This window comes from Moschus berezovskii, chromosome 7 (genome assembly GCF_049115385.1).
Source record: "Moschus berezovskii isolate FMDL1 chromosome 7, NW_MosBer_1.0, whole genome shotgun sequence".
NCBI classification, from domain to species: Eukaryota; Metazoa; Chordata; class Mammalia; order Artiodactyla; family Moschidae; genus Moschus; species Moschus berezovskii.
This window is the reverse complement of record NC_142466.1, coordinates 117315881-117343651: the sequence shown is the minus strand read 5'-3', so window position 1 is coordinate 117343651 and position 27771 is coordinate 117315881. Positions and strand designations below refer to the sequence as shown.

At 42.7% G+C, this 27771-nt stretch overlaps 1 protein-coding gene and 1 long non-coding RNA gene across 2 annotated transcripts in view; one reads left to right on the top strand and one right to left on the bottom strand.

Moving 5' to 3' along the window:
* MEGF9 (multiple EGF like domains 9) overlaps nt 1-15420 on the top strand; it is an 82690-nt gene extending 67270 nt beyond the window's left edge. The window contains exons 4-6 of the mRNA XM_055427765.2: nt 8097-8240; nt 8733-9002; nt 10773-15420. Coding sequence (XP_055283740.2) covers nt 8097-8240; nt 8733-9002; nt 10773-11224 — 866 coding nt within the window. The 3' untranslated portion in view covers nt 11225-15420. The remainder of the gene's footprint in view (nt 1-8096; nt 8241-8732; nt 9003-10772) is intronic.
* LOC148777513 (uncharacterized) lies at nt 5673-24645 on the bottom strand. Its single transcript, XR_016037923.1, has 3 exons — nt 24562-24645; nt 17281-17363; nt 5673-5860 (listed from the first exon to the last, which is right to left on the bottom strand). It is a non-coding gene; the product is annotated as an uncharacterized LOC148777513 (long non-coding RNA).
* Between the last annotated feature and the right edge of the window lie 3126 nt (nt 24646-27771).

Sequence of the window (27771 nt, the reverse complement as noted above, 5' to 3'; positions counted from 1 at the left end):
TTTTCTCCCATTCTGAAGGCTGTCTTTTCACCTTGCTTATAGTTTCCTTTGCTGTGCAGAAGCTTTTGATTTTAATTAGGTCCCATTTGTTTATTTTTGCTTTTATTTCCAATATTCTGGGAGGTGGGTCTTGGAGGATCCTGCTGTGATTTATGTCGGAGAGTGTTTTGCCTACGTTCTCCTCTAGGAGGTTTATAGAATCTGTCTTACATTTAGCTCTCTAATCCATTTTGAGTTTATTTTGGTGTATGGTGTTAGGAAGTGTTCTAGTTTCATTCTTTTACAAGTGGCTGACCAGTTTTCCCAGCACCACTTGTTAAAGAGACTGTCTTTTCTCCATTTTATATTCTTGCCTCCTCTGTCGAAGATAAGGTGTCCATAGGTGCGTGGATTTATCTCTGGGCTTTCTATTTTGTTCCACTGATCTATATTTCTGTTTTTATGCCAGTACCATACTGTCTTGATGACTGTGGCTTTGTAGTAGAGCCTGAAGTCCGGCAGGCTGATTCCCCCAGTTCCATTCTTCTTCCTCAAGATTGCTTTGGCTATTCGAGGTTTTTTGTATTTCCATACAAATTGTGAGATTATTTGTTCTAGTTCTGTGAAAAATATCGTTGGTAGCTTGATAGGGATTGCATTGAATGTATAAATTACTTTGGGTAGTATACTCATTTTCACAATATTTATTCTTCCAATCCACGAACACGGTATATTTCTCCATCTATTAGTGTCCTCTTTGATTACTTTCACTAGTGTTTTATAGTTTTCTATGTACAAGTCTTTTGTTTCCTTAGGTAGATATCTTCCTAAGTATTTAATTCTTTTCGTTGCAACAGTGAATGGAATAGTTTCCTTAATTTCTCTTTCTATTTTCTCATTATTAGTGTATAGGAATGCAAGGGATTTCTGCATGTTGATTTTATATCCTGCAACTTTACTGTTGATTAGCTCTAATAGTTTTCTGGTACAGTTTTTAGGGTTTTCTGTGTAGAGGATCATGTCATCAGCGAACAGTGAACGTTTTACTTCTTTTCCAATTTGTATTCCTTTTATGTCTTTTTCTGCTCTGATTGCTGTAGCCAAAACTTCCAGAACTATGTTGAATAGTAGTGGTGAGAGTGGGCACCCTTGTCTTGTTCCTGACTTTAGGGGAAATGCTTTCAGTTTTTCACCATTGAGGATAATGTTTGCTGTGGGTTTGTCATATATAGCTTTTATTATGTTGAGGTATGTCCCTTCTATTCCCACTTTCTGGAGGGTTTTTATCATAAATGGATGTTGAATTTTGTCAAAGGCTTTCTCTGCATCTACTGAGATAATCATATGATTTTTATTTTTAGTTTGTTAATGTGGTGTATTACATTGATTGATTTGCGGATATTGAAGAATCCTTGCATTCCAGGGATAAAGCCCACTTGGTCATTATGTATGATCTTCTTAATGTGTTGTTGGATTCTGATTCCTAGAATTTTGTTAAGGATATTTGCATCTATGTTCATCAGTGATATTGGCCTGTAGTTTTCTTTTTTTGTGGGGTCTTTACCAGGTTTTGGGATTAGGGTGATGGTGGCCTCATAGAATGAGTTTGGAAGTTTCCCTTCCTCAGCAATTTTCTGGAAAAGTTTGAGTAGAATAGGTGTTAGCTCTTCTCTAAATTTTTGGTAGAATTCAGCTGTGAAGCCATCTGGACCTGGGCTTTTGTTTGCTGGAAGATTTCTGATTACAGCCTCTAGTTCCGTGCTTGTGATGGGTCTGTTCAGATTTTCTATTTCTTCCTGGTTCAGTTTTGGAAAGTTGTACTTTTCTAGGAATTTGTCCATTTCTTCCAGGTTATTCATTTTATTGCCATATAATTGCTGATAGTATTCTCTAATAATCCTTTGTATTTCTATGTTGTCGGTTGTGATCTCTCCATTTTCATTTCTTATTTTATTTATTTGGTTCTTCTCCCTTTGTTTCTTGGTAAGTCTGGCTAGTGGTTTGTCGATTTTATTTACCTTCTCAAAGAACCAGCTTTTGGCTTTGTTGATTTTTGCTATGGTCTCTTTTGTTTCTTTTGCATTTATCTCTGCCCTAATTTTTACGATTTCTTTCCTTCTACTGACCCTGGGGTTCTTCATTTCTTCCTTTTCTAGTTCCTTTAGAGGTAGAGTTAGGTTATTTAGTTGACTTTTTTCTTGTTTCTTGAGGTGTGCCTGTATTGCTATGAACTTCCCCCTTAGCACTGCTTTTACAGTGTCCCAGAGGTTTTGGGTTGTTGTGTTTTCATTTTCATTCATTTCTATGCATATTTTGATGTCTCTTTTGATTTCTTCTATGATTAGTTCATTATTCAGCAGCGTGTTGTTCAGCCTCCATATGTTGGCATTTTTAATAGGTTTTCTCCCGTAATTGATATCTAATCTTACTGCGTTGTGGTCAGAAAAGATGCTTGGAATGATTTCAAATTTTTTTAATTTACAAAGGCTAGATTTATGGCCCAGGATGTGATCTATCCTGGAAAAGGTTCCGTGTGTGCTTGAGAAAAAGGTGAAATTCATTGTTTTGGGGTGAAATGTCCTATAGAGATCTATTAGGTCTAACTGGTCTATTGTATCATTTAAAGTTTGTGTTTCCTTGTTAATTTTCTGTTTAGTTGATCTATCCATAGATGTAAGTGGGGTATTAAAATCTCCTACTATTATTGCATTGTTGTTAATTTCCCCTTTCATACTTGTTAGTAATTGTCTTACATATTGCAGTGCTCCTATGTTGGGTGCTTAAATATTTATAATTGTTATATCTTCTTCTTGGATTGATCCTTTGATCATTATGTAGTTTCCTTCTTTGTCTCTTTTCACAGCCTTTGTTTAAAGTCTATTTTATCTGATATGAGTATTGCTACTCCTGCTTTCTTTTGGTCTCTATTTGCGTGGAATATCTTTTTTCAGCCCTTCACTTTCAGTCTGTATGTGTCCCTCGTTTTGAGGTGGGTCTCTTGTAGACAACATATATGGGGTTCTTGTTTTTGTATCCATTCAGCCAGTCTTTGTCTTTTGGTTGGGGCATTCAACCCATTTACGTTTAAGGTAATTATTGATAAGTATGATCCCTTAGCCATTTTCTTTATTGCTTTGGGTTCGAGTTTATACACCCTTTCTGTGTTTCCTGTCTAGAGAAGATCCTTTAGCATTTGTTGGAGAGCTTAGTTTGGTGATTCTGAATTCTCTCAGCTTTTGCTTGTCTGTAAAGCTTTTGATTTCTCCTTCCTATTTGAATGAGATCCTTGCTGGGTGCAGTAATCTGGGCTGTAGGTTATTTTCTTTCATCAGTTTAAGTATGTCTTGCCATTCCCTCCTGGCCTGAAGAGTTTCTGTTGAAAGATCAGCTGTTATCCTTATGGGAATCCCCTTGTGTGTTATTTGCTGCTTTTCCCTTGCTGCTTTTAATATTTGTTCTTTGTGTTTGATCTTTGTTAATTTGATTAATATGTGTCTTGGAGTATTTCGCCTTGGGTTTATCCTGTTGGGGACTCTCTGGGTTTCTTGGACTTGGGTGATTATTTCTTTCCCCATTTTAGGGAATTTTTCAACTATTATCTCCTTAAGTATTCTCTCATGGTCTTTCTTTTTGTCTTCTTCTTCTGGGACTCCTATGATTCGAATGTTGAAGCGTTTAACATTGTCCCAGAGGTCTCTAATATTGTCCTCATTTCTTTTAATTCGTTTTTCTTTTTTCCTCTCTGTTTCATTTATTTCTACAATTCTATCTTCTAGCTCACTTATCCTGTCTTCTGCCTCTGTTATTCTACTGTTTGTTCCCTCCAGAGTGTTTCTGATCTCATCTATTGCATTATTCATTGTATATTGACTCTTTTTTATTTCCTCTAAACCTTTATTTCCTTATTAAACCTTTCTTCCATCTTCTCAATCCTTTTCTCCAGGTTATTTATCTGTAACTCCATTTTGCTTTCAAGATTTTGAATCATTTTCATCACCAAAATTCGAAATTCTTTATCAGGTAGATTCCCTATATCTTCCTCTTTTGTTTGTGTTGGCGGGCATTTATCTTGTTCCTTTACTTGCTGGGTATTTCTCTGCCTCTTCATCTTGCTTATATTGCTTTGCTTGGGGTGGCCTTTCCCTCTTCTGGCAGTTAGTGGAGTTCTCTTTATTAAGTAGTTTCCTCGCTGTGTGTGGGGTTGGATGGGTGACTTGTCAAGGTTCCCTGGTTAGGGAAGCTTGTCGGTGTTCTGGTGGGTGGAGCTGGATTTCTTCTCTCTGGAGTGCAGTGAAGTGTCCAGTAATGAGTTATGAGATGTCAGTGGGTTTGGAGTGACTTTGGGCAGCCTGTATATTGAAGCTCAGGGCTATTTTCCTGTGTTGCTGGAGAATTTGCGTGGTATGTCTTGCTCTGGAACTTGTTGACCCTTGGGTGGTGCTTGGTTTTAGTGTAGGTATGGAGACTTATGATGAGCTCCTATCGATTAATGTTCCCTGGAGTCAGGAGTTCTCTGGTGTTCTCAGGATTCGGGCTTAAGCCTCTTGCCTCTGGTTTTTGTCTTATTCTTGGAGTAGCCTCTAGACTACTCTATCTGTCATTTCCAAGGTGGTTCCCTCTGTTTTAGCTTCTGTTTGCTGGTCTCTTCAGTGTCTAATTTCCGCCCTGATACTAGGGGGCGGGTGGACACTTTTTAAGGCTCACTTGTTCAGTCCTGTTCTGGGAAGGAAGGAACGCTGCAGACAAATATCTCTGGCGTCTGTGGGGAGTGCTCGCAGCGTCTCGGCCACAATGGGTTTGTCCCCACTCAGAGCGCGTGTGTTTTCCCAGTCTACACTGCACAGGCTCTAGGTTGCTCTGCCAGGAACTGTCCGAGGCCGGCGCTGGGTTGTATGCACTTCCCAGGTCTGAGTGGCTCAAGTTCAGGTTCTCGGTTACTCCACAAAGGCGCAGACTTGGCTGGGTCTGTGTTTTGTGCCTTCCCTGGTCTGAGCAGCTCAGGTGACCAGGAGTTTGGTGAGCGCATTTGCTGTGACTTATCGCCTCCCCAGTCCCTGCCACTCGATTTTATTTTCTGGGTGTACAACCGGCACACCTTCTCAGGCGGATATTGATCGGCCCGAGCCCAAGAAGTCTTGATTAGCAAGGAAGCCTGCCTGCAGTTTGTATCGGATGCCTTTCTGGGGCTGCGGTTGCCCCCTCCGGCTCTGGCTGCCCTCCCTGCCTGTCTTGGTGGGGGATGGGGGGTGGGCCGACCGCAGCCAGCTCACTCTGTTCAGCCCTTTGTTCTGTGAGTGAGGCTGGCAGAGTCTTAGGTTAGAGCTTTTCGCCTTTTCGTGGGGAAGCTATCCCAGTCTGCTTTGCTATCCCCAGTTCTCTCAGATTGTCCTCGCGGCATTCAAGCCCAGTCCTCTCTCTAAACAGTTCAGCCGGCTCCTCCCTGCCCAGCCCCCTCTTGCTAATGGCGTCTGCAGGCGTCTGCACTGCTTCTCTGCTGGGAGTTACCGTTTGGCGGGTAATCTGTGGGTTTTAATTGTTTCTTTTTTTTTCTCCTGGTTATGTGGCCCTCTGAGGTTCCCAGGCTTGCCACAGATTCGCCAGTGAGAGTGTTTCCTGATGTTTGGAAACGTCTCTCTTTTTAAAGCCTCCCTTCCTGGGACGGAGCTACGTCCTTACCTCTTTTGTCTCTCTTTTTTATGTTTTTTCCTACCTCCTTTCGAAGACAATGGGCTGCTTTTCTGGGTGCCTGATGTCCTCCGCCAGCATTCAGAAGTTGTTTTGTGGACTTTACTCCGCGTTCAAATGTTCTTTTGATGAATTTGTGGGGGAGAGAGTGGTCTCACCGTCCTATTCCTCCGCCATCTTGTTCCTTCTCTCCGACCTGTGTGTTAATTTTATGTATATTAATCATTCTTTTAGTTTTTCAAATCTTATTCCAGTTGTCAGATCATTTTATTACACAATCTCATTCTGTCTTTTCTTTTTTGTAAATATTTCACTAGTAAGGAAGAGGAATCAAGTAAAATTGTTTATGATGGTTTTAGCACTGAACTGTAGTCCATTCTAAAGGAGATCAGTCCTGGGTGTTTATTGGAAGGACTGATGTTGAAGCTGAAACTCCAATACTTTGGCCACGTCATGCGACGAGTTGACTCACTGGAAAAGAGTCTGATTCTGGGAGGGACTGGGGGCAGGAGAAGAAGGGGACGACAGAGAATAAGATGGCTGGATGGCATCACCAACTCTGGACATGAGTTTGAGTGAACTCCGGGGGTTGGTGATGGACAGGGAGGCCTGGCGTGCTGCGGTTCTTGGGGTCACAGAGGGTCGGCCACGACTGGGCGCCTGGACTGGCTGAGCTCAGTCAGCGCAGCGCAGACGTCTCGCTGTCTTCCTAGACTCTGTGCAGAGTGTGCTCGTCTCTCTGGCAGTAGCTCTGAGCGTCTCTGACTGTAAATTACGCTGCTTGGTTTCACTCCGTTTGTAGACATGATGCTCCTTCAGTGCCCATCACGTGTCCTTCTTAATAGGGGACCAACGGGTGTTACTGAGACACACAGAACTTTGCTTGCCTCCTTCCTTTTCGTTTCATTATTTTATTGTTTGCATTTTTGTTTTGAATTTTAACATATAAAGCCACGTGGAGCATAGTATAACAAAAACTCATGTACCCACACCTAGAGAATTATTAACATTTCAGTATTTTGCTTAATAGAAAATTTCAAATACAGCTGGAGACCTTCTCTTTGTTTTCTTCCGTACTCTCATTTTCTTCTGTCCCTCTACAGAGATAAACAAAGGGTAAAACTTGCCTATACCCTCTCAGTCTGTAGTTAGTTTTTATTGCATTTGAATGTATCCCTCTGCCTAGGGTATTATGTATCCATTTGCTTAGTATTGTTTAGTATGGCTTTTAAATTTTTACTTCAGTCAGTTAATCAAGGGCCTTCCCTGGCAGTGCAGTGGTTGAGACTCCAGACTCGGTGCTGCCAGTGCAGGGGATGCAGATCTGACCCCTGGTTGGGGAACGAAGATCCCACATTCCTTGTAGTTTGGCCAAAAAGTTTTTTATTTTTTAATTTTTTTTGCAGAGTAATAAAATGTTTATTGAGTTGAGAGGAAAAATCTCTGAACGTAGAATTAATTACAAAGCATAAATCACTCTTTTAAATGAGGATAATATGTATATTTTAGATAAATGCAACTAAGAAAACTCAAGGCATAAGAAGGAATTGTGAGAAATAAAGATAGAGTTAATATATACTATTTTCATATATTTAGGTCAAGGGAGGAGTGATTATAGTTCATATGCTTTGAGGTTCTTCCTGTGGGGGGTAAAGTTATTGGTTAATTTTGGACTTAGGTTATTTTATACACTTTTATTTTATTATTTTTAAAATTTATTTTAATTGGAGTCTAATTACTTCACAGTATTGTAGTGGTTTTGCCATACGTTGACATGAATCCGCCACGGGCGTACATGTGTTCCCCATCCTGAGCCTCCCTCCCCATCCCATCCCTCAGGGTCATCCCAGTGCACCGGCCCTGAGCACCCTGTCTCATGCATCAAAACTGGACTGACGATCTAGTTCACATATGATAATTTTTTAAATCAGTTAATTTGTACAAAATAATTAAGCACTCCATTTTTATGTATTATTCTGCAGTTTGCTTTTTTCTGCACAGTGTTTTTAGGATTTATGTGTATTCATACATATAGGCATAGTTTACTTATTTAGCTACAGAATCCCAACTGAGGAAATAGCACAGTTTATCTATTCTTCTTTTAATAGAGCTTTAGGTTTTTTTTTTTCCCTTTGCAAATTGTTGGCCTGCTTTTGGTATGTAGTCAGTCAATCAACAAGGGCTTATTACAACTCTAGTCATGTACCCAGCCTTTCCCTAAAGAGTTTACAGTCTAGTAGGGGACCAGAACTGTAGGCCTGTTCCGTGTAGAAGTAAGATTGCGTAGAATCTGAACTCAGGAACCTGTGTTGGGTGACTTTGTCTGGTTTCCTCTTAAGGTTTTTTTGGTTTGTGGGTACATATTATTTATTTAAAGTTACCGTGCTTTTGGAGTAAATCTTTAACTTCTTAAAATGATTTGCTTCTTTTAGGTGCTTGTTTAAATTGCCAGAATAACAGCAAAGGGGATCAGTGTGAAGAATGCGCAGAAGGATTTTATCAGGGTCCTGACGCCTCTAAAGGATGTCTTCGCTGCCCTTGTTCAGCAGTGACATCTACAGGCAGTTGTATCATACGTAAGGCCTTTCTCTAAATACTCATTTTTAGAGGAGGAATCAGTGAGTCAGTGGTCAGTAGGTAGAAAGTTCTAGATGCTGTCGGTGAAAGGAGGTTATAAAAACAGTAAAGGTTTGCAGTAAATGCATTTGTGGCGCGAGACACAAAGGAGGGATGAGGAAGTTGTTGTTGAAACTGCATTTTGCCCTGTGTTACGTGATGCAGGCGGAAGGAATAAAAGCTGTGAGTGCCTCTCCGCCTCAATTACTCAGATTCTTTAGATGAGCATGCTTCTTTTGTTCTCGCCCTAAATAGGTTTTCTGGACAATTAATAAATAAGGTGTAAATTATTAGTTTGAATTCCATGTGTTTCTTAAGTTTGAGAGGAGGTAATAGGTGGGGGGTATAAAATGTTTTGGGTTTTTTTTGTGGGGGGGGTTTAATAGTAGTTTTGCATTTTGAATTGCAACTTGAAATTGTACTAAACCATGTTGGTGTTCTCTCTCTCTCAGAGCTGGGTGAAGCGGAACCTGAATGTGTCCAGTGTAAAGATGGTTACACAGGCCGGAACTGCAATGAATGTAACAATGGCTACTATAATTCTGACAGCATCTGTGTGGAGTGCCAGTGCCATGGCCACGTGGACCCAGTTAAGACTCCAAAGATTTGTAAGCCCGAGAGTGGGGAGTGCATCAGCTGCCTCCACAATACCACTGGGTTTCAGTGTGAAAACTGCCTAGAAGGTTACGATCGAGACCTCGAGGGAAATTGCATCAAGAAAGGTAAAACTTCACCTCAGGGTGTAAATTTGGTATCTTAACCTACCAATGAAAATTTCAGGACAGCTACTTTTAGCTTTGTAAAAGCTTCCAGTCCCACCAGAGAAGTTTTTGGGGCAATAGATTTTGAAAGAGATTTGCCCAAAGAGATTCCCTTCTATTCATGCTGCTCTGCTGAGACTCCAGAGTCAACTCCAGAAATTTTGAGGACCATGATGAAGTCCTTGCAGTGTTCTCACATTTTCTCTTCATCTGTTTTCATTTTAATAATTTAAAAGTCCTGTCATTTCTTTTATCTTTTGCCTCCTGTATTCTCATCACTTCCAGTGATTATCAAAGATCTTTTTAAGTAGAAACCTATAACCTGGCTAGAAGTTAGCTGAGAAATAAGAATTTATTCCAGCTTCAGTCCTAACTTTGAGCCTAAGTGTTCCCACATGATGGAGGAAATAGTAAAAATATTCCTTCAATTTGAAAGAAAAAAGTTACTCATGTGGCAAAATGTTTCTTACAGGGAAGTTCAGTAAGAGTTCAGATAAAAATTATTGATTGGAAATTCAGGATGAGTTGGGGATATTCAGATGTCCTTAGATCATGGAGATCAGACCATGTTCTTCTATAAACTGTCCTCTGATGTTCTGACAGATGTCGGATCCTGGGCTGATACAGTTGCCCTGTGGCAAGAGTTAGTCTTCTACCATTTTCTTGATACCCTTATCCTGCTGTGATCAAGGCTCAAACCCTCAGACTGAACCCTATCCCTAGTCCAGAGAACCTGTCACTCAATTCTCTTTGCCACTGGAGGCATATACCTTGTCCGTATTTAGCTGACTGGGCTATGATGACTTTTCTTATTAGCTATTAGGAAATGTAAAATGCGCCTCTTTTTAGGGTGGATTGATGTGCCTGGCTGTGGTGATGAATTGTAATGATAATAGGGATCATTTTATCGAGTGCTTAGTATGTGCCAAGCACTATGGACATCAAATGTAATAATGTTATGCACTTTATTTAATCCTTCCCAAGGACTCTGTAAAATAGATATCCTTATTCCCGTTTCATAGGTTAGGAATCTCAGTTTTAAGAAGACTGACTGACTTATTTATTGCTACACAGTTCTAATCCCAAAACTTTTGTTATTTCCACTGAGCTATGCTGCATTAGAAGTACAAAGTGTAGTACCTTAGTTGTAAAATAACTATAATCTATGTAAGGGAAAAATCACCATGCTGGCAGTGGCTCTTTTCTCTCTCAGCTGATGTCAACTCTGGCCATTTAAATTGTGTTTTTCAGAAGCAACTAAAAATGCGATTTTTCCTGTTTTTGCCCCCAATAAAGAGAATTTTACCTTTGTGAAGTGCCATCAGACATGCTGAACTTATTTTAGTTCAAACGAGTGTTAGCTGTCCCTTTCACTTTTAACAAAGGGATTTAGAAGTCCCTGGTGACATTACTTCCTTTTCAGGAATTTGTATGAATCTATTCAAGAGCACAGGAGGACGGAAAACTGCAACATTAGAATCTTCCCAAAGATTTTAGTATGGATGTTACACACATTTTGGATAACAGCCATGGATGTAATAATCTAGTTCTCTAGGCCCTGCTTCTTTCCACTATGTTTCTTTAAAAATTATTTTTTAACTTGCATTACTTTAAAGCAGAGTATCATGTCAACATCCCGTATCAATTTCCACTCCCATGTGTATTTCTTTTATTGTTTCTTAAAACAAGATATTTTGTCTTTTACATTTCATTCTCTGTTTTTATTTTCAGAAGTTATTGTTCCAACACCTGAAGGTTCTACCATTTTGGTTTCCAATGCCTCTTTGACCACATCAGTGCCCACCCCTGTTATAAATAGTACCTTTACCCCTGCAACCTCGCAGACTATCTTCTCGGTGAGCTCTGCGGAAAACAGCACGTCAGCCTTAGCTGACGTGTCATGGACCCAGTTTAATATCATCATTCTGACAGTCATCATCATTGTGGTGGTGCTGCTGATGGGGTTTGTGGGGGCCGTGTACATGTACCGGGAGTACCAGAACCGGAAACTCAATGCCCCCTTCTGGACCATTGAGCTGAAAGAAGACAATATCAGTTTCAGCAGCTACCACGACAGCATTCCCAACGCAGATGTGTCAGGATTGTTGGAAGATGACGGCAATGAAGTGGCTCCCAATGGGCAGCTGACCCTGACGACCCCAATGCATAACTATAAAGCCTGAGGAGGAGCCAGAGCTGTCCTCCTGGACTTTAAGGCCACAGTGCTTACTAAGACAGCATCGTTCTCTGGGCCATAGCCTGGGTAGAGTCGCTGAGATGAGAAAGCAAAGGCATAGAGCGCATCGGAAACTTTCAGGTACAGATGTGTAATGTACTTAGACTTCCTCTTCGTTTTCCCGTGAAGATCCGAAGCAGTCACTGACAACAAGGACTTGAAGTAAAGTATATTTTTGTACCAAACCACATGGGAGGATGGAAGGCTGGGCCTCTCAGTGCAGCCCCAATCCACTTTGACCTCCAAACAGATTCCTGGGGGAATGTTCACCATCATTGGAAACAGGATGATGGATGTGGAGGGGGAAGGGACTGCCAGAAGACTTTATCTCCATTCCTGATAAAGGAAAGCCAGGAAGGATATTCATTTTACTGGACTAAAAGACAACCTTGAGGAAAAGTTGATATTTGGGCTGTGTCATAATACACAATCTTGATTGCTTCTATAGTAGGGACAGTAAAGTCCCAAGAAGATCTTTAGAAGGGTTTGATTTTTCTTTCCAGAGTTTTTGCTCAATAATAAGATTAAAGCACAGGATAAGCTTCTAATGGTAGAGAGAGGAAGGCAATGTCTGGGAAAGCAGAAAGCTGATGATTCTCCTTAGGGCCTCAGTGTAAATGATAAATTGTTTAAAAATAAGGAATATTCCTGCCTCTAGAGAAATAAGGTGTATATAGTTAATGTAGAATATCTGGTCAGCACTGTATTTGTATCTATTTGTAAAAAAAATCATGTCTTATTTTATCATCTAGAATTTATTTGTATAGCAGTTAATGGCATTGTAAAAAGAAAATATGGGGTTAAAATACTGTAAAATAGATGGCAATATTGCTAGAGCTGGGACTCTGGTGAGCATCAGTCATTTTTAGTCCCTCTTTGGACATTGTTGAAATTTATAAGAGGTTGGATGTTTCTAATTTTTCCCTTCTTCAGTCTAAAAGTAGAGTTCTATCGTCTTTGACTTCCTATAGATTCAAGCAATAGATTTTGAAGACAAGGATTGTTAAGCTGGGACACAAGGCTGCATTCTCCAAACTACTCACCTGTTTAGACATTAGCTTCTATGTGTTTTACATAGATTAAAGTGGAACACGTGCTTTTTTTTTTTTTTAAGTAAAAATAGTCTTCCAAAGGAAGAAATGTTTCAGCTCCAAAAGAAAAGCTGTCATATCACTTGGGATCCCCTGTGAAATATCACACCTGTGAAATATTTATACTCTCTCCCCACACCCAAAGACTTCCTAGGTTTGAATGTAGCCTGCCGCTCAAACGCCACGGGGTTTGCCATCTCTCTGCAGTGCTGTAGTTCTTGTATCTTCTCTGGGTAGAGGGTAGCTCTGTAGTTGAGTGGGTAGTTAGTCATTGCATTTAGATGCAGGTTTTTCTTTGAAGCCATCTCTACCTTTGCTCTTCTCTAATTATGATATTGACAGATTGTAGATTAAGCAAAGCCAGGAAAAACAGCCAGAAGTCAAATATAGATATTTATTAGGAGGAAGAACAAACTGTCAAGTGGTTAGAAGAAAAAAAAAGCAAAAATTAGACCTAGGAAACCCTGCCAAGTTGATCACCCTGCCTCAGTTCTCCAGAGAAAACCCTGGAATTTGGTCCTCCCTCTGCAGCTGGAGATGCTCTGGAGGGTGTACAGGCAGATAATCTACTTGGAGTAACTGGAGAGGCTCTGGATATCTGGCCACTGCTCATGAAAGTAGAGATCACATCAAAATTAGGTAGTGTTTCTATAGCCCTTTGCAGTTTGCAAGGCGTCTTTCTGTACGTCTGTCCTTTGCTCCTCACCATGGGTCTTTGAGGACGGAATCGTTGTTCCCGGTTTATCGGTGAGGTTAAATGTCTTGTTCAAGGTTAAACCATTTATCATTAGGCTTGGAATCAGGACTCCTAACTCAGAAGCACATGTTTTTTTCAGTTGTATGCTTGTGCAGAAATGACCCATCTGCAGACACTGGAAGGCTGGGAGGAAGAATCCCATCTGTGAATATTTCTGATTTTTGTAAGGTACAGGGTACACTTCAGGGCTATATAGCCACAAAGGACTTTGCAGAAAGAGCACAGGAGGATTGCTCTCTGAAGCCAGTGTTGGTGATAAGAAAATAAAAATACCAGTCTGTGCTTCCTTTTAGGAAACTGATCTTTCCAAGCAGGGAAAGAAAACCCGATTTCCCCAGCAGCTGCCACATATGTGTATAGAGACTGTTCCAAGGAATTGTGTAAAGTGACATATGCCTTTTTCCCAGATTATCACGCCCTCAAAGCCAGGGATTGAAGGTAGTGGGAAATAGACAGAAGTTAACACAATAAAGAAAGAAACAGTTTGTTGGGGTCTAAGAGCCAAAGCCAAACAGTCCAGATTCTGGCTATGTAGACATTCCTTGAAACAGAGGTTAAAAGGAATTGCAAAAATTGAATCACAAAGAATGTTTACCTTTAAATATTTATGAACAGAGCCTAGGTCATGTTCTTAATTTATCCTGGTGGAAATAAATTAAGGTCTTAAAATCTATTTTAAATAATATTCTTTAGTGCTCTGTGCTTCTGCTGGTGGAGGTAATTTTGCTCTGAAGTAGAAATCCATCATGAAGTGATCTACCACCAAAATCACACTAGCAAACTGGCATGGAATGCATTACACAACAGTCATTCCTCTACAGGTGTGATCCCCACGAACTGTGGTGTTTAGCACCAGGGTCCCAGACGTCCTTTAGAAAGACTAATAGTATCTAAGAAGTAGGGATGTGTTTATTTTCAAATGAGGTAAGATAGTGTGAATCTAATTGACGAATGGCAGATACTGCTATTGGATGATACTTTAATCTTCATTAGCTCACTGTAGTAAGCCCTTATGCATTTCTGACAGTCCGGCGTCCTCGGTAGTGTTGTGAGGTATGTCTCTCCTCCTTTACTTCCCTCCCTACCTCCGTCCTCCAGCTCCCAGGGGTGTCTTACTAATAGAATTTCTCTAGTTATAGAGAAAAAGGATGAGAAAAACGAAACCTCATTTATACTAAGGTCCTGTGGACTTAATGTGTTACTCGTAGGGATACCTGAACTTTAAGAGAGAACAGAGCTGACATGGAATGGGAGGAGCGAGATTTGGCGGGGAGAGGATTTGTGGAAGCATCACATGGTATGTCTACTTTCTAGCCCCAATATTCCCAGGAGACTTTGACCGTTAAAGCAACACTCACTGACCCTCCAGCTCACTGTGGTCAGCTGAGTGCCTGGAGGACGTGTAGCTCTTCTTGTGCTGTTCTGGAGCCAGAGAGCTGAAGCGACAGTCCTTCCTGCTGACAGCCCTAATTTGGACTGCGTTATTAAATCATTCACTTTGGTCCTGTATTTTTTTGTAGGACATACGGTCAACATAGCACCTCTGATTATGAACATTCCCTGGTTCTTATATTTTGAGGTATGTGGGAAGGAGTTGAATTTATATATCACAAGGAAAGAAAGTTCCCACAAAAGTTTCTGAAAAGTAAAAAGCAACCCAAGGTAACCCGTTAGAGCAAAGGAAGCATCTCTGGCCTCATGGATGAAGAACCTTTGGTCTGTTATGATCGTCTTGATAAGAGTTTGGGAGCTGAAACGAGTTTGGTGTGTGCAGGGGATTGACAGAAGGTTAGTATAAGCTTTCCCTTCAAACTTGAGCCAGTGACTATGCCAAGGGAAGAAGCAGGGAGAACACACTGATTCACCTGAAGAAGTCAAATGACACCACATGAACTCAAAAGGTTATGGGTCACCAGAATGTCAGTGGTCAAATGAGGCTTTTTCAAAGGCCCTTGGGAATCCTTCTTATCGTGCATCTGCAGTGACTGCACCAGCAGCTCTAGAACGTGAGACCAGGCCTGAGAGCTGACCGACTTAAAGCGACGTCTCATGCTGGGCACAGGCACTCTGTGATACGTTAAATTTCCGCCCAAGCAACTGGGAGCGTTTTTGAAACATTAAACCCGTATTTATGTCACTAAAATTCTAACACACATCTTAAAAACATGTCTCATACATATGCTGTACTAGGCTTCATGATGCATTTCTAAATTTGTGTATGATTTGAATATAAGAAAGAATTTATACAAGAGTGTTATTTAAAATTATTAAAAAAATAAATGTATATAATTTGTACCTGTTGTAGATTTGCTGTTTTACTTTTTTATGTGGTCACAGTTGTTGGAAGTCTTTTAATATATGTCACAGATCACTTATTTTCAAACTGCTTCATGAAAATCTTTGTATCCTGCATTTATTGACCATGATTTCTGTTTCAAGAAGTTCCTTTAAAGAATGTTTTCCACTTAGGGGAAAAAACTGCCACATGAAGAATATTCCCCCTCTCAAACAAAACACCCCTGAAGCAAAAAGCATATATTAACATATAATCTTGTGTAATAATTGTCCCCTATGAGATCCATTGGACTTCCCTGGTAGCTCAGACAGTAAAGTGTCTGCCTACAATACGGGAGACTGGGTTCAGTCCCTGGGTCCGGAAGATCCTCTGGAGAAGAAAATGGCAAAGCACTCCAGTACTCTTGCCTGGAAAATTCCATGGACGGAGGAGCGTGGTAGGCTACAGTCCATGGGGTTGCAAAGAGTCAGACACGACTGAGTAACGTCACTTTCTTTCTTTCTTTCTATGAGATCCATTGGGCATCCCTGATAGCTCAGTTGGTAAAGAATCCGCCTGCAATGCAGGAGACTCCAGTTCAATTCCTGGGTCGGGAAGATCCACTGGAGAAAGGATGGGCTCCCCACTCTACTATTCTTGGGTTTCCCTTGTGGCTCAGCTGCTAAAGAATCCACCTGCCATGTGGGGGGCCTGGGTTCAATCCCTGGGTTGGGAAGATCCCCTGGAGAAGGGAAAGGCTATGCACTCTATTCTGGCCTGGAGAATTCTGTGGACGGTATAGTCCATGGGATCACAGAGTCAGACACGACTGAGTGACTTTCACTTCACTTCAATCTCTGCTCCAGATTAGGAAGCGTCTTAACCCTTCCTTATGCTCACTACCAGCCGTATTAAAATAATGTATAATTTCCTGTATTTGCCAGGTTATATGATGTCTTTTTCCCTTTGCTGGTACTGTTTTTTCTATCTATAACATCCTGGAAAGTGTTTATTCATTCTTTGCAACCCCTTGATAAAAGAGGGTTGATAAGTCCTTAACACATACCCCCGTTTGCCTAATGAAGACCTCTCCTCTTGCACATATTTTATTAAAAATGCTTGTCATGTGATGTGCTCCTTGGTAACCTGCGTCCTTGAAGCCAGGAGCGTGCTGTTTCGTCTCTAGTACCTGGCACAGTGCTGGCATACTGGAAGCACTCAGTAAATGGTGGCTTAAAACAGAAAGCACTTGACAGATGCAATGGTTGATCGGAACTTATTTGGTGAAGTACTATAAGAAATTTTGTATTCAGTGGGTAAGACAGTATGTCTTGTTTAATAGAGATGTCAGCATACACGATTCGGAGGGTCTGAGAAACTCTTGAAACTGTGAACACGAGTGTGAAATGCTTACTTGTGAACAGGAACAGTTTGTATGTGCTTTTTTTTTTTTCCTGGAGAAAAGGTCCATGCTCTTAATCATAGTCTCTAGAGGATCTACAATCCTAAAAAGATTGATAGCTACTAGGATGGGGATTCCTTTCTATATTTCAGCCATAAACCCCTTGCCCACTGAATGTAAATCAGTTCAGCCTTGATTCAAGGAATCCACTTCCAGAAATCCCTCATAAGAAAACGACCTAAAAAGCAGAAATTTTTGTGTGGAAAAAAAATCTTCCCCCGAGTTGTATATAAAGTTAAAAAAGTGAAGACAAACTTCAGACGTTCAGCCGCAGACGTGGCTTAGTGCGCGCACTTAACATTTGCTCATTAAGAATAAGGAAGAATGATTAAAAACAGAAATAAAACAGCGAAAAAATAGAATATTTTGAAAATGTGCATGCAATTCTACTCCTGGCATATGGTTTAGAGAAACTTACGTATGTGAACCAGGATCCATGTTTCAAACTCTTCATTGCAGCATCGTTTGTTGTAGCAAAATAACTGGAAACATCCCAGTTGCCTATCAGTAGAAGAATGGATTAATTGTGGCCTATCCATATACTTTGAACAGAATTTTATACAGTGGTCAAAAATGAATGAGTTACAGCTATCTACATCAATATGGATGAGTCTCAAGACATAATGTCAAGCAAAAAAAGCTAGGCATAGAGTACATACGATTTCTTATATATAATGACCAAAAATGGAAAATGTAACATGTTGTTTAAAAAGACATTATACAGGAAAACTATAAAGAAAAGGGATGATGAATACATGATGATAAAGATAATGATGATGGATATCATCACATTATCTGTTCAGTTTGAGGGCTGGGACTGTCTTCATTTTTTAACGCCATTGACAAGCCCAGTCCTGGCGCCAGAGAGTGCTCAACAAATACGAATGAATGAGGGACTCTGCTGTACTGAAGCGCTTACACTGGTGAATACGGTAAAGGCACGCAAGAACTGCAAAGAAGGCTGTAAAGTAAAGCAAGTCTAAACCAGAAACCAAATAGACTGTGATTTGGGGCAGCACCAAGTCACTTGTAAACAGGGATGTTTCTGAGAGACGCTGGAACGAACAGCGCTGAATTCCCTCCAGGGGAGTGGTGCCGATGAAGCTCACCCCTGCAGTGCCCGGAGGGCTGTGTGCCCTCACACATGTGCCGACGGGCAGGAAGCAAGCGTAGTCTGCTATGCGGATGCTTTTGGTGTCCTCCCCTTTCTGCCTTTATTTTCAGAAGCTTGCAGAACTGACAGGCTATATTTCACCTTTTTAATTCCCCCCAAATATTTCCCAAATCAGTCATTGTTATCTCTAATCACCATGGCCAGGGGATTATCCAGTTTCATCTGAAGAAGCTACTTCTGGCAAGAGATGAGATTCTTCCAGACAGGGATAGGGACATTAATGATTGTCTGTTAAGATTCTATTTTAGTTGAGGTAATAATTTGGGGGCAGTTATCCCATGTATGGATGTGAGAGTTGGACTGTGAAGAAAGCTGATCGCCGAAGAATTGATGCTTTTGAACTGTGGTGTTGGAGAAGACTCTTGAGAGTCCCTTGGAATGCAAGGAGATCCAACCAGTCCATTCTAAAGGAGATCAATCCTGGGTGTTCATTGGAAGGACTCATGCTAAAGCTGAAACTCCAATACTTTGGCCACCTCGTGCGACAAGTTGACTCACTGGAAAAGACTCTGATGCTGGGAAAGGTTGGGGGCGGGAGGAGAAGGGGACGACAGAGAATGAGATGGCTGGATGGCATCACTGACTCGATGGACATGAGTTTGAGTGAACTCGGGAAATTGGTGATGGACAGGGAGGCCTGGCGTGCTGTGATTCATGGGGTCGCGGAGAGTTGGACATGACTGAGCGACTGAACTGAACTGAACTGATCCCATGGACGGAGGAGAATGGTGGGCTGCAGTCCATGGGATCACTAGGAGTTGGACACGACTGAGCGACTTCACTTCCACTTTCATGCACTGGAGAAGGAAATGGCAACCCACTCCAGTGTTCTTGCCTGGAGAATCCCAGGGACGGGGGAGCCTGGTGTGCTGCCGTATGGGGTCGCACAAAGTCGGACACGACTGAAGTGACTTAGCAGCAGCAGCAGCAACTTGTGTAGACTCCAGTGGGCCATGAATCCCCAAAGGAACTGTCTGAAATGGAGAGGGTTTTATAATCCAGAGTAAGGGTCAGAGTTTGGTTAACAGTTACGTTTTGAATCTCCTCCAGTTAAAATGGAAAGGAAGCAGATATATTAACAGGTGTTGGTCCTGGGTAAAGAATGAACTTCATTTACTTATAATTTGTACCTCACCTTTTTGTATGAAGAGACAGAGATCATTAAGCCACTGAATAAGGATGAAAGGACCGGTTTAGTATACCAAAGAGGAGGAGGAGGTACACTAGCGAAGTTAGGCTAAGACTACATTAGCAACTATGCCAAAGCCTTTGACTGTGTGGATCACAATAAACTGTGGAAAATTCTGAAAGAGATGGGAATCCCAGACCACCTGACCTGCCTCTTGAGAAACTTGTACGCAGGTCAGGAAGCAACAGTTAGAACTGGACATGAACAACCGACTGGTTCCAAATAGGAAAAGGAGTACGTCAAGGCTGTATATTGTCACCCTCCTTATTTAACTTATATGCAGAGTACATCATGAGGAACGCTGGGCTGGAAGAAGCACAAGCTGGAATCAAGATTGCCGGGAGGAATTAAAGAACCTCAGATATGCAGATGACACCACCCTTATGGCATAAAGTGAAGAGGAACTAAAAAGCCTCTTGATGAAAGTGAAAGAGGAGAGTGAAAAAGTTGGCTTAAAGCTCAACATTCAGAAAACTAAGATCATGGCATCCGGTCCCATCACTTCATGGCAAATAGATGAGGAAACAGTGGAAACAGTGGCTGACTTAATTTTTCTGGGCTCCAAAAATCACTGCCGATGGTGATTGCCACCATGAAATTAAAAGATGCTTACTCCTTGGAAGGAAAGTTATGACCAACCTAGACAGCATATTAAAAAGCAGAGACATCACTTTGTCAACAAAGGTCTGTCTAGTCAAGGCTATGGTTTTTCCTGTGGTCATGTATGGATGTGAGAGTTGGACTATAAAGAAACCTGAGCACTGAAGAATTGATGCTTTTGAACTCTGGTGTTGGAGAAGACTCTTGAGAGTCCCTTGACCGCCAGGAGATCCAACCAGTCCATCCTAAAGGAGATCAGTCCTGGGTGTTGATTGGAAGGACTGATGCTGAAGCTGAAACTCCAGTATTTTGGCCACCTGATGTGAAGAGCTGACTCATTTGAAAAGACCCTGATGTTGGGAAAGATTGAGGGCAGGAGGAGAAGGGGACGCCAGAGGATGAGCTGGTTAGATGGCATCACCAACTCAATGGACATGGGTTTGGGTGGACTCCGGGAGTTGGTGATGGACAGCTAGGCCTGGCGTGCTGCAGCCCATGGGGTCGCAAAGAGTCAGACACGACTGAGTGACTGAACTGAACTGAACTGAACATTGATTTAAAATAAAATCCTATTCTCAAGGAGCTCAGTCTAATTGAAGAGACGGGCAAGTTAGTGGATGAGTATAGAACTGTGTTAGTGCCATCAGTAAGACCAGGGTCCTCTGGAAGTTCAGAGGTGCAGCGACTGTGGAGATGGTGGCCCAGAACATTCTCTAAACTCTGGGTGGGGAAACTCTGGGAACTAGGCCGAGAAGGGGAAGGAAAGGGATTCCAGATTCTTCAGAAGCTCCAGCACACAGAGTTCCTTTGGGAGAGTCAGGAAAAGATACCCCTTGTTTGGAATGGACTCAGCGTGGGAAGTGGAGCCTATACCCTGGCAAGCAGAGCATGGGCTGGATTTCAAGCCTCTGCCTGTCCTTGGTTGGGTGTCCTCAACAGGGTGCCACCTGTGCAGTGACCTGGGGCTTGTTAAAGTTTTAACATAGCGCCAGACAGAGGGAAAGTCATATGCAGAGACAAAGGTCCTTTACTTTCATCCCTTTGAGGAAACAGGTCCCACAGCCACTTCCTTGTGGTCCTCCTGCATAGGTCCTGGCCTTTTCTCTTATTGGGAATTCACCACATTTAAGGCAGAACTGATGTGTACCACCCCATCCTGCAAATCATGATCAAGACATCGAGATTCTTTTAATCTGCAAAATGTCCAGAAGATTGATTAGCTCAGTTATCCATCTTTGCCTACAGCTGTTGCTGTTTTACATATTCGTGTGCAGCTGGGAAGAATGCTTGGAAGCTCTCCCTGGTACCTTAGGACAGTTTTCCCAGAAGTCTTTGACTCTGCTATAGCCAGACTCTGGGTTTAGCTGCATGGGGATCTGGCCATGGTACTGAGCATGATCAATTTGGGCAGGGAGATCTTGATTTGAGATGCCTTCCGTAAGTTTCACACACACACACACTTCAGGAGCACTAGCTTTTGGCAACTAGAAAACTTGAGGTCCAAGTTTCTTCCTCTGTGACTAGCTTACCGTGTGACTTTGAAAAAATCAGTTCTTGTCTCTTGAGACTCAGTTTCCAAGGACAGCAAACTTATTAGAATTATGAGACAGCATCAAGGAAATTGACATGGGCTTTGTAAATGGTGTTGCATCAAACAGCGGTCTCATTTTATTTCTGGCATGCGCAGGTTTCTCCTCTGCCTTTGCAGGGTGTACATCTTGCTTATAAAACACCTTTACCCCTACCTCTCAGTCAGAATGACTCGATTCTCTCTGTGCCCCTAGAATCTTACTCTTATTATTCTTAGACTAACGAATTATTCAAGATGTTTTACTTGGGTATATAGTACTTATCTGCATTTTAGCCAGCTTAGTGACTGCAGATAACAGGAATTCAGGAAAGGCACAATGGCAAGGTTTTCAAAAGCCTGGGCTGTAGAATAAAATTTGGGTTCAGCTCCCAGCTCCACCACTTAGCTGCCGTGTGACCAGACAAATCCCTCTGCTTTCTAAGCCTCAGTTGTGTCAGCCATGAAACTGGACCATAATTGGTCCCTGTTTCAAGTGGTTACTGCGAGGATTGAATGTAAAGTTTTAACACAGTGCCTGGCACAGACAAAGAGCTCAATGCATGGTGATTAACATTCATCATTTATGGAAGGGTAGAGCTGAGGGGATCCTCAATGTTTAAATCTAATGCACTGAATTTACAGAAAAGAAGCCTAGAGAGTTGCGCTGGCAGATCTAGGGCCATACGATGCTGATATGTGTTACCCTCTGGAGCCCAATAATTACATGCTATTCCCTTGATACTGAGTGTTTCTCACTCCTCTCCCCATATGGAGAAAAAAATCGACTCGAGTTAATTTGACAGACTGGCATTGGGCACAGCGCACAGCTTGGGGCCAGGCATCTGTCCTGGAGGACAGCACTGGCACAGGGAGCCAGCATGCTATGGGGATGATGGAGGCACTGACCGGGAACTGGCCAAGGACTGCCGCTGGTGAGGGCTGGCTGGGAAGAGGGCTGTGAGCAAGGGGGCGGGTGATGGGCCAGGGGAACTGCTGACCTGGGGGCCAGACAGACCTGGGTTCGACTCTTGGCACACCTCTGTGTTCAAAGGGCGACCTGGTCAAGTCTAGGACAGTTTGTGTAACAAAAGAAATAATGATGTAATATGTTCTAACCCACAAGGTAAAACAAATATCCAGAGTCCATCCTGACTTAAATAAACAAACTGGATAAATGCAGGAGAAGAGAAAGCTCTCCTCACAGCAGAACTCCAATGAATAAAGAGAGAAGGGTTGATGAAAACGGGACAGCATCAATGGGCAGAGCACGCTGTGAGATTCTGGGTAAGAATTATCAATGGGTACGAAAATAAGTGGGTGAAAACTTGATGAAAAATGGGGTATTTACATAGTTTCAAATATCACCATGCTTTTTATTAATTATAAAAAGTAGCAATTTTATCACAGAGAATCCTCACAGATATCACCTTACCCGAGAAAACAGAGTTAACAGCACCAACTGAAGAGACATATTCACATCACCCACCTCCTGGGCTTCCCAGGTGGTGCGGTAAAGAATCCATCTTCACTGGTGCAGATGATAAAGAATCCATCTGCCAATGCAGGAAGACGCAGGAAAGGCAAGCTCAACCCTGGGTCAGGAAGACCCCCTGGAGAAGGAAATGGCAACCCACTCCAGTATTTTTGCTGGGAAAACCCCATGGACAGAGGAGCCTGATGGGCTGCAGTCCATGGGGTCGTAAAGAGCCGGACACGACTGAGCGACTAAGGCACACACACCTCCTGGAACCTGAGGAAGGCACAGCATCATTTGTGTGGTGCTTTTGCCGAACGTGCACGGCCTCAGTTTTATCACGGAAACACCACACGATCCCAGATCACTGGGAGGAACTTCCCTGAAGTGTCAGCATCGTGAAAGACATGGACAGAGCAACATGGAATCCTGGATGGCTCCTGGGCCAAAAAAATGACCTTAATGGGAAACTGATTAAATGTAAATAAAGTCTGCAGTGTATCATGTCATATCAATGTAATTTCTTATTTTTGACAGTTGTGTTATGGTTGTGTAAAACGTTAGTGTTTTAGGAAGCTGGGTGAAGGTTATACAGGGAAATCTCTGTACTCTGTTTGCAAGTTTTTCTAAGATTGAAATTATCTCTAAACTCAAAGCTAAGAGAGAGAGAGAGAGAGAGAGAGAGGAAGAAAGTGTGGCTCTTGGCAAGCCTCTTCCCTTCCCTGAGCCTTACTTTCTTAACCTGAAGAGCAAGACAGTCGTCCTCATCTACCGACAGTGTTGCAAGGATAAAATGAAACAGTGCAGAGCAGCAGGGTGCATGTATTGATGCTATAAAAACTTATTCTGGCTGCTTGTAATGGCAGCGCCTGTGTCTTGGTGGTTCTACCCTAATGAGAAACATCTGGCTGCAAGCGACTTCCTCCCAGCCGTTCGATATGACCTTGCCCAAGGAAATAATAATGCCAGCTTTGTGGCTGGGTGGCTGTCGTCAAGGAGATGGCGCCAGAGAGCCCAAACAGCTGGTGGCAGTGACGTCACCGCCAGGCTTGGCAGAAAGAAAGGCCGTGGTGAGACAGAGATGGGGCAAAGGGCGTCGTCCCCGACCATGAAAACAGGAAAAGCCGCTTTCCAAATGGCCCATCTTGTGCAGTTGATTCTATTTTCAGCTTCCAGGTTCACTAGCGGGTTTCACATACAAGCCAGGGATATGGCCACTCGCTGAGCAGGCAGTGGATTCATCATAAGGAGAAACCTCCCCAGCTCTTCTTAGAGTTTCCAAAGCATCTAACGCAACTGTGTGAGCTCAGCATGGTCTCTCCCATTTCACACAAAGGAAAATCAAGGAGGAGCCAGGGAAAGACCCAGGTCCCAGGATAAGTTAGACGACCTCCCAGAGTCAGGATCCCAGCACCGAGGCTTCTGGTCCTGAGTTGCCCACACTTGGATTCATCTCGGGGCCACCTGGAAGCAGGGGTCTAAGTTGCAGAGTCTGGTGGACATATCCCTGAAATACTACTATCGAAATGTAGACCTTCCCTCTTAATCCCAGACTCTGAAGCAGAGAGGAGCAGATAGAGAGGACAGCCTTCCTGAAACAATTAGAGCTTTCAGGAGGGTTCAGAGGGGACTGGGCTCACATCCCAGCTTTACCACTCACCAGCAGGGAGGCCTCAAGAAGGTTATTCTTACCTCTTTCAGCCTCAGTCTCCTCATCTGTAGGTGAAACGGGGATAACTGTAGCGCCAATCCAGAGGGTGGTTGTGAGTGCCTGATGCAGTAGCGTTTGTGATGTACCTAGCACAAGTGTTGCATAAGAAACGTCAAAATGTACACAACCTCTTCCTTCTTCCCCTTCTCAAGAGCTTTCATCGGCTGGATGGAAAGTTAGTCCCTTCATTCGGGAAGGACTGATTTGTAACTCAGCCCTCCACACCAGAACAGAGCTGGCTGTGCATTAGAAGCTTTGAAATCAACACAAAGACATCTCCTCTAGATCTGTGAGGATTTGAGGCAGCCACCCAGTCCAATCCTCCCATTTAACAGCTGTAGGAACTGAGGCCCAGGAGAGGAGCGGTCTGACGAAGATCACAGGAGCCAGTGGCGGAATCACAGCAGGAATCCTGACCCCGCAGCTCCCTTCCTTTTGGACACACTCATCTTATTGAACTGTTGGTTCCAGGGAATCGAGGACTGCCCCTTCCCTGCGTGCCAGCTGGTTCCTGCCCACTCTCTTTCAGGCTGTTATTTTATTGCTGATTCTGGGGGTGGTTGAAGATCTGGGGATGGAAGAGGGACAGGGGCAGTGATTTGTCGCCTTCACTAAGGGGTGTGTGTGTGAGAGAGAGAGGGAGAGGGATGGGATTACCACTGCCCAGGCAGTAAAGGAGTCTGAGGTCATCTCCACATTGTCACAAAAACCTTGCAGGATAAGATGCAAACTATTATATGTTATACATATATTACATATAGAATGGATAAACAACAAGGTCCTACTGTATAGCACTGGCAACTATTCAATATCCTGTGATAAACCATGTGGAAAAGAATCTGAGAAAGATTACACACACACACACACACACACGCTCAGTTGTGTCTGACTCTTTGTGACCCCATGACTATAGCCTGCCAGGCTCCTCTGTCCATGGGAGTCTCCAGGCAAGAATACTGGAGTGGGTTGTCATGTCCTCCTCCAGGGGATCTTCCCGACCCCGGGATTGAACAGTGTCTCTTGTGTCTCCTGCATTGGCAGGTGATACATATATTAAAAAAATATAAATGTAAATAAATATATATACATGGGCTTCCCTGGTAGCTCCGATGGTAAAGAATCCGCCTGCAATGCAGGAGATCTGGGTTTGATCCCCGGGTTGGGAAGATCCCTGGGAGAAGGGGACAGTTCAGTTCAGTTCAGTCGCTCAGTCGTGTCCGACTCTCCGTGACCCCATGAATCACAGCACGCCAGGCCTCCCTGTCCATCACCAACTCCCGGAGTTCACTCAAACTCATGTCCATTGAGTCGGTGATGCCATCCAGCCATCTCATTCTCCGTCGTCCCCTTCTCCTCCTGCCCCCAACCTTTCCCAGCATCAGAGTCTTTTCCAGTGAGTCAACTCGTCACATGAGGTGGCCAAAGTATTGCAGCTTCAGCTTTAGCATCAGTCCTTCCAATGAACACCCAGGATTGATCTCCCTTAGAATGGACTGGTTGGATCTCCTGGCGGTACAAGGGACTCTCCAGAGTCTTCTCCAACACCACAGTTCAAAAGCATCAATTCTTCGGCAGTCAGCTTTCTTCACAGTCCAACTCTCACATCCATACATGACCACGGGAAAAACCATAGCCTTGACTAGACGGACCTTGGTTGGCAAAGTAATGTCTCTGCTTTTCAATATATTATCAAGGTTGGTCATAACTTTCCTTCCAAGGAGTAAGTGTCTTTTAATTTCATGGCTGCAATCAGCATCTGCAGTGATTTTGGAGCCCAAAAAAATAAAGTCTGACACTGTTTCCACTGTTTTTCCATCTATTTCCCATGAAGTGATGGGACCAGATGCCATGATCTTTGTTTTCTGAATGTTGAGCTTCAAGCCAACCTTTTCACTCTCCTCTTTCACTTTCATCAAGAGGCTTTTGAGTTCCTCTTCACTTTCTGCCATAAGGGTAGTGTCATCTGCATATCTGAGGTTATTGATATTTCTCCCAGCAATCTTGATTCCAGCTTGTGCTTCTTCCAGCCCAGTGTTCCTCATGATGTACTCTGCATATAAGTTAAATAAGCAAGGTGACAATATACAGCCTTGACGCACTCCTTTTCCTGTTTGGAACCAGCCAGTTCTGACTCTTGCTTCCTGACCTGCATACAGGTTTCTCAAGAGGCAGGTCAGGTGGTCTGGGATTCCCATCTCTTTCAGAATGTTCCACAGTTTATTGTGATCCACACAGTCAAAGGCTTTGGCATAGTCAATAAAGCAGAAATAGATGTTTTTCTGAAACTCTCTTGCTTTCTCCATGATCCAGCGGATGTTGGCAATTTGATCTCTGGTGCCTCTGCCTTTTCTAAAACCTGCTTGAACATCTGGGAGTTCACGGTTCACATACTGCTGAAGCCTGGCTTGGAGAATTTTGAGCATGACTTTACTAGCGTGTGAGATGAGTGCAATTGTGCGGTAGTTTGAGCATTCTTTGGCATTGCCTTTCTTTGGGATTGGAATGAAGACTGACCTCTTCCAGTCCTGTGGCCACTGCTGAGTTTTCCAAATTTGCTGGCATATTGAGTGCAGCACTTTCACAGCATCATCTTTCAAGATTTGAAATAGCTCCACTGGAATTCCATCACCTCCACTAGCTTTGTTAGTAGTGATGCTTTCTAAGGCCCACTTGACTTCACATTCCAAGATGTCTGGCTCTAGGTCAGTGATCACGTTATCGTGACTATCTTGGTCGTGAAGATCTTTTTTGTACAGTTCTTCTGTGTATTCCTGCCACCTCTTCTTAATATCTTCTGCTTCTGTTAGGTCCATACCATTTCTGTCCTTTATTGAGCCCATCTTTGCATGAAATGTTCCCTAGGTATCTCTAATTTTCTTGAAGAGATCTCTTGTTTTTCCTATTCTGTTATTTTCCTCTATTTCTTTGCATTGATCTCTGAGGAAGGCTTTCTTATCTCTCCTTGCTATTCTTTGGAACTCTGCATTCAGATGCTTGAATCTTTCCTTTTCTCCTTTGCTTTTCGCTTCTCTTCTTTTCACAGCTATTTGTAAGGCCTCCTCAGACAGCCATTTTGCTTTTTTGCATTTCTCTTCCATGGGGATGGTCTTGGTCCCTGTCTCCTGTACAGTGTCACGAACCTCCGTCCAGAGTTCATCAGGCACTCTATCTATCAGATCTAGTCCCTTAAA